At 34.7% G+C, this 7,500-nt stretch overlaps 1 protein-coding gene across 3 annotated transcripts in view; it reads left to right on the top strand.

The window, feature by feature from the left end:
* mre11 (double strand break repair nuclease mre11) overlaps positions 1–7,320 on the top strand; it is a 13,180-nt gene extending 5,860 nt beyond the window's left edge. For all 3 annotated transcript variants that reach the window (XM_086534491.1, XM_086534446.1, XM_086534405.1), the window contains exons 5-15: positions 318–508; positions 862–1,069; positions 3,192–3,325; positions 3,704–3,827; positions 4,058–4,275; positions 4,447–4,604; positions 4,841–4,976; positions 5,827–5,936; positions 6,068–6,184; positions 6,455–6,524; positions 6,657–7,320. In XM_086534491.1, coding sequence (XP_086390617.1) covers positions 318–508; positions 862–1,069; positions 3,192–3,325; positions 3,704–3,827; positions 4,058–4,275; positions 4,447–4,604; positions 4,841–4,976; positions 5,827–5,936; positions 6,068–6,184; positions 6,455–6,524; positions 6,657–6,749 — 1,559 coding nt within the window. In that variant the 3' untranslated portion in view covers positions 6,750–7,320. The remainder of the gene's footprint in view (positions 1–317; positions 509–861; positions 1,070–3,191; positions 3,326–3,703; positions 3,828–4,057; positions 4,276–4,446; positions 4,605–4,840; positions 4,977–5,826; positions 5,937–6,067; positions 6,185–6,454; positions 6,525–6,656) is intronic.
* The last annotated feature ends 180 nt before the right edge of the window (positions 7,321–7,500 follow it).

The following is a 7,500-nucleotide window of genomic DNA, read 5'->3' as shown; positions in this document are numbered from 1 at the left end:
CTAAATTCCTTGGTGTGAAAATATAATAAGCACTGATTCCTAATTGCATATTGTTAATTGCCAAATAATGAGAAGGCATAGATATGATTGTACAAATATGATTATTAACGTTGAGCTTCATGTTATCTTTCCTTTAATGATGATATATGATTTGGCTTCAGTTGTTGTTTGTACTGTGATTTTATTTTATCTATTTTTTTTATCTATTTTTTATCATTATTATTATTATTTTTTTTTTTTATGATATTCTGTTCATAGATAAGATCTAAAAATGTCAGACATAAAGCTAAATTAATTTTATTCAATACCCCCTCCAGGTCTCGGTCAGTTTTGTGCACTAGACATGCTTTCAACAGCTGGCTTAGTAAATTATTTTGGACGCACTGGAGATCTCAAGAACATCACCATTAGTCCCGTGTTGCTTGAGAAGGGAACAAACAAATTGGCTTTATTTGGTTTATCTGCAATTAAAGATGAGAGGCTCTTTAGGCTCTTCAAGGAAAATAAGGTGAGATTTTTATGATTATTTTGTCAAAATGAAGAAAAATAAGTTGATAAACAGAGAAAGGGATGAAGAATGATAGATCAGATTAGAAGTGATGAGAGAGACAGTCAAATATAAACCCAAATCTAGTGCTTTACAAGTTTATGAATCACAGAATGATCTATGAATAACAAGCAAAAGTCAACAGACTCCAAATAAAGATTGTTTCAGGGTGTTGAATAGTACTGTGCAATTTCAATTGTATGTTTAATTAACAGGATTATTTTCTTTTGAGTGCTGTGTGTGTTTTGGTGGAAGTTGTATAATTTTTGTTAATAGAATTTCTTATTTACTTTATAGTATGTTCTCATTTTTAGGTTAAAATGATGCGCCCAAAGGAATTCCACGATGAGTGGTTCAACATCATGGTTGTCCATCAAAACCATACAAAACATGGCATGACCAATTACCTACCAGAGGCTTTCCTGGATCCTTTCCTTCATGTTGTCCTCTGGGGGCATGAGCATGAATGTCTTATTCAACCAAGACTTAGTGCTGATAATTCATTCCATGTTGTACAGCCAGGTGAGTATTGTATATTTAACATTTTTAACAATTTACTCTCCTTAAGCCCTTCTTTGCCAAGTTGTACCCCAAGTCATTAACAGAAACCATCTACAAACTATGTTGTAAAAGACTGGGAAGGAACTTAAGTTCAGTTTTGACTTGTAAGGGGTCTGTCACTGTTATGAGTTTTTGAAGAGCTGTCATTGTAACAAGATTTACATTCAGACTGCACATCCTTATAAAGGCCTCTGACATAGTCACTTCTAAATTATCAGTAGATGATAGAAAAATTGAGAAGGTGACTGGTAAAGCTTGAAAAGCTTATAACAAGGTTTGAGTTGTAAGCATCACTGTAATCAGGTTTTAACCCATTGCAGACGGAGATAAATTTGCTTGCCCAGCCTCCAGGATAGGTTTTATTTTAGAAAGAGACCACTTGGAGCAATATAATTTGAATCATCCCACTCTCTTTCAGTCATTCATTGTAAAACTAGATTGTTTTTTGTGTTTTATTTTTTTGTGTGTTTTATTGAGTTTAGAGACTTATATGTGCCATGTGACAGGCTCTGTCAGTGCTGCAGTAGACTAAAATTGTAGTATATTATCCATATTAGCTCATTATTTTCTTTATACTCAATGTGATAGAAGTATTGCTGTTTTATGGGAGGACAAAAGGCAACTTTATTTTTTCGTATTTTTGTGCTGTCATGAACGAATACGAAACATATAACCCACTACAATAAAGATAACAAGAAGAGGTAGGGAAGAGGAATGAAACCTGTGCTTGTGACTGTGAGTGCCACAGTGAAAGGCATCCATATTGGCACAGGAGCACATTTTAGACACTGGGTATGGATTGAGTCACCTTCCTCTTCTTGTTTTGCCTGCACATCTTTCATCGGCGGTACTTTAGAGCAAGGGTTCATCAACTTAGTATGTGCCATCGCTCTATACAGACAGTGCTTGCTAGAGACCGTGGATGGGTGCCATTCAAGGCTCTCTCTCCTGCTGGTGCTAGGAAAAAGTGGTGCCATCTAGGTTTTGGATGTTAAGCTAGCACTATATTACGGTAATTATAGTAATTATGACTGTAGTAGCCATCATCACTCATTCCTTTTTCATAGTACAATAAAATAGCATAGTATTCCAAAATCCCCGAACGTCACATACGTCATGACGCCCGTCGTCAGGCCAAAGCTCCTACGTCATGTATGTCATGACACCCGTACGCAATGAGTTAATCAGTTTACATTCTCTTGTAAGATTCCTATTAAAGGCAGACTAAGTCACATTTATGTCGAGTATGGGTGATAGGGAGATCTATAAAATGACAGATGGTGCTAGTGAATCTTGAAGAATATTCAGTCCACTATTAACCAAAAGCAGTGAGATGTATAAATGGTTGTATTATAAAGTTCTTAACAATTACTATCTCTAAATTCTCAGAGTTACAGGTTTATAGGTCTTTAGCAATTAGTTCTCACTGTGGATATGTGAAAGAATAGTGCCTCCCTTTGAGTTTCCCTTTTTTTCACTGCTACTCTTATGTGATATGGCATTGTACACTTTTGTTTGCTGGTTACTGTCCTGCAATATATCCCAGTAGTTAATGTGTACAAACTCAGATATTTTTCAATGTGATGTAATTGTACCAGTTCCAAACATCTGAGTATGGAATCCTTTATTTAAATGCCATTATCCAGTAAATGTTACACCGTCTAATAACAGTCAAAACAGTAACTAACTTTACGGAGCACTGTTCCTTGATTAGTTTAATTCAGCACTTCATATGCCATTATTACTTCCTTTTAAAATTATGTTTATGATCAAGTGCCAAGGAATGTCACTTTCATATCTTCACCCAAAGCTTTTGATATTAAAACCCTATCCTGTACTCCTCCAAAGAAGTGAATGTTAGATTATACATACTTTTGAATATTTGCTATATCTTTTGTAGAGAGCCAGATTTTCCTTGAAGTGTATTATAGCGATATTGGATGGAAATATATGTTTACTATATTTTATTGATTCAAATGTCCTGAATCATGAGATATGATGGTCATTTATTTAAACATTTATTGTTAAATGTCCTGGATGTGACTATTTTGTATGTATTGATATTCTTTTTTCTCTGTTACAGGGAGTTCAGTCGTAACTTCTCTATGTGCTGGTGAGGCTGTTGAAAAGCATGTTGCTCTACTAGAAGTGAACAACAAACAGCTTTTTAATGTAACTCCTCTTAAGCTAGAGACTGTCCGGCCATTTATATTTGATGTAAGTAGTGCGCAGCATTTATTGATTGATTATTTCATATTGAAAAGAATTTACTTTTTTTAAAAATTAATCATACATTACTTCCTTTACTTTTTCTTAACTTCAATGCTTGAAGGCTTGATGTTTGAAACAGTGAGTTAGCACATCTTGCTCAATGAAAATTATTGATTTTCATTCATACTTCACTCTCCAATATTTTTCAATAGTTATTGTTACAGTTGTAATCATGATGTTAGTACCATAGTTAGTATGATGTTGGATTTACCATTAATATGCATTTGAAATTGCATTTACACTTATGTGTTTCAGCATTTATTTTCTATTAATGCTTAGCTTATCTTGTTATTACGATTTATATAATTCCCTGTCAATTGACAGGATGTATGCTTGGCTGATCAAGATCTGGATTATGTCATTGGGAAGAAAGAAACAAACCCTGTTGAGGAATTTATTGAAGAGCACATCCGAGGAATGCTTATTCGAGCCAAGGAACAGCTCACAGGTATGACTATGTTTAGGTGAAATATTGTTAATCTTTGTCCATGGAGAACAAAAAGTCAATGGAAAGAAAATTCTTGACATTTTTGATGTGGCATGTGATCGATACTTTTGTAATTTGGATTATGGAATTTGTATTTTAAATTAAATATTAGGCAGTATGTTTTGAGCTTTAGATATTAAGTATTATGCTCTTGATCATTATACTGGAAGTCATATTCTTCTGCCAAGCAGGTCATCCAAAACAGCCCAAAAAGCCACTTATCCGTCTTCGAGTTGAGTACACAGATGAGTCTCAGATGTTCAACACAACCCGATTTGGTCACAAGTTCACAGATGAAGTTGCAAATCCTAATGAAATGATCTTGTTCAAAAAGCAGCGCAAGGAAATAAAGAAAAATGATACGGGTATTGATAAAGATGCCATGGATGCAGTTTTTGCTGGAGAAGATGTAAGCTTAGTTTCTATCATTTGATTCTTGTAAAAAAGACATTGCTTTCAAGTGGATATTTGATGGCATGGTTGTAGTATTGACTGTGAAATGCGTCATATATGATACTACAAAGTGATCTTTTTTGTTTTTATTATTGTTAAAAAAACAAAACTTTTTGTATACCTTCAGGTTGCAGAGACAAGAGTTGAGGATCTTGTGGAGCAATATTTTTCAGAGCTGGAGGATCAAAGACAGAAGCTATTCTTGCTTTCGGAACGGGGGTTGGCAAAGGGGGTAAACACCTTTGTCGAGAAAGATGACAGAGATGCCATTAGCACTGTTTTTAAGTAAGATACTTGGAGCTTCTTATTAACTTTAGCACTTTTAGATTTTGTTTCTTTTTGATAGTGATGTTCAAATTTTTTTAAATGTTAAAATTTGATGTTTATCTTGATTATTTATTGAGATGGATGGAGTGCAGATATCATCTGTATACAATTAATAGATGAAATACTGTATTGTGGTTATATTGGGAAAATTATTTATTGGCCAAATTAACTGATGTGTATTTCCTCTTTGACAGGCACCAAATTAACAAGACTATGGCACACATTTTATCTCAAGATATAGATATTAACGAGGATAATATTGTGGATGAAATTATCACTTATCGAGAGGAAAGATTGTCAAAGAATAATCCTCAGTTGGAAGAACAAGAGGTATTTCTTGCACATGCACACTAGTACTTGCAGTTTTGCTCATAATCATACCTGTTCTCACTCTCATGTCCATACTCTTGATCATAGTGCTCATCCTTGTAGTACTAGGTTATTCTTTTAGATGTAAAGAAATAAGTAATCAGATATATTATTGCAATGAAAAAGTGTTTATATCCAACCCAAATACTCACTTATACACACACACATGTATACACTTACACACATATACACAAAGATACACACATGTATACACATATACAAACATGTATACACACACATATGCACACACACACACACACACACACACACACACACACACACACACACACACACACACACACACACACACACACACACACATACACACACAACAACACACACACACATATGCACACACACACAACACACACACACACACACACACACACACACACACACACACACACACAACACACACACACACAACACACACACACACACACACACACACAACACACACACACACACAACACACAATACACAACACAACACAAACACACACAACACAACACACACACACACAATACACAACACACACACACACACACACACACACACACAACACAATGCACAACACAACACAAACACACACACAACACACACACACACACACACACACACACACACACAACACACACACACACACACACACACACACACACACACACACACACACACACACACACACACACACACACACACACACACACACATATACACACACACACACACTCACTCACTCACTCACTCACTCACTCAATCACTCAATCACTCATTAAATCTCAACTTACATTAGTGGTCTTTGTTACAGGCTCAGGTAGCCCTAAGTAGTACAACAAGAGAAAGAAGAAAAGTAAGTGATGAAGACGAAGAGGAGATGGATGACATTGACATGGATGAACTCAGCCCCCCACCAGCCAGGTGAGTGTGCTTTAGGCCTTTATAGATCGTTCCCTTTGATTCGTCTTGGAAATTTCATATTTTTGTATATGAATTTCTATTAAATTGGTAGGGCCACGTTTTAGAATCGACAATTTTTTTCGTTTTTCCAGAGGACGAGGATCACGTGGAGGTCGTGGACGAGGTAGCAGGGGGTCCCGGGCCAGGGCTGGAACCTCATCTGCAAGCACCACTCACTCCTCGAGCAGAAATCAGTTGTCTTTAATTGGGTATGTTTTTATTGAGATTTTAAGTTTTAAGATTGTTTTTGTATGTGGCTTTGCATTATGTGTGTTAGAAATCAGTATGAATGTGTACATGCATGTATGGGACTACATTGTTGTTGTTGCTGTTGTTGTTTTGTGTGTGTGTGTATGTGTGTGTGTGTGTGTGTGTGTGTGTGTGTGTGTGTGTGCTGAGATTAATGCTTTGTGCGCATAGTATTGTATATTTTCCTTTACTGAGATAAGATAAATATTGATAATCTTGATTTTTTCTAGTGATGGATCTCCAAAAGTGTCAGAATCTTCATCTAGGGCACGAGCATCACGAGGAAGAGGAAGAGCTACGGTAATTTGTTTATCCATTTATTAATTAGATATTGCTAATGTTTTATTTATATCTCATATTCATGTTTATAATTTTCCCATTTATACATAGTTCCTGTAATGCTTATTATATATATATATATATTTTTTGCAGACAAGAAATCAAAGTATCATGGAATCATTTTCTCGGGCAAGAACTGCAGCTTCAGGTCGTAAAGGAATTGTCTATGACAGTGATGATGATTAGATCAATTTCAGGAAAATGATAATTACATAATTGTTGATTATTTCAATACAAGAGATTCACTGATGATGACTTTTGAATTTCACATTTTCACAATTAGTGAAAATCTGTTGTGTGTGTATATATATTTCATTTTATTATGATTTACAAAGATAATTATTATGATTGGATATATAAATAGTAATAAGTTCAGTAGATGGAAGAACTCTTCCTGCTTTTGTTTGATGTATGATTACAGCTGACAAAACTAAAGGAAGGTTTGCCATCTGCCATGATTTGGGTATGGCATATCATCCGTTATATTTTGTCATTTACAATTATATATCAGTCAAGAACAGAAACAAGTTTGTCTCATATTGTACATGTGTATACTTATATATTCATCATTTCTTCTCTTCCATCTCTTTAGACTTACTACTATTTTAATCCCTATTATCTCTTTACTCTTCTCTCTTAATTTCCTTCTTTTCCCTCTGGTTCCTTCTTTTCATCCTCCAACACATCCTCTTTCTTTATAAACTTTTATTTTTGATACTTGTAATTTCATTCCAAATAAGAACTGAGAAGTAACAAATCCAGTGTTTATTTGAGAATACTTTTTATATTTATCAGTTATTATCCTTAACATGATTCTTTTTATACCATGGTAGTAGATGTACATGGTATGTTAGAGAAATACAAAGAAATGTTGAAGAGAAAAATAAATGTATACACATATTGCTGATGACTGTATCAGTTGTCATTTATATTTTCA

This window comes from Penaeus japonicus, unplaced genomic scaffold (assembly GCF_977035675.1).
Source record: "Penaeus japonicus unplaced genomic scaffold, GWHDUDI00000001_assembly GWHDUDI00000001, whole genome shotgun sequence".
NCBI classification, from domain to species: Eukaryota; Metazoa; Arthropoda; class Malacostraca; order Decapoda; family Penaeidae; genus Penaeus; species Penaeus japonicus.
This window is presented reverse-complemented; position numbering and strand designations above follow the sequence as displayed.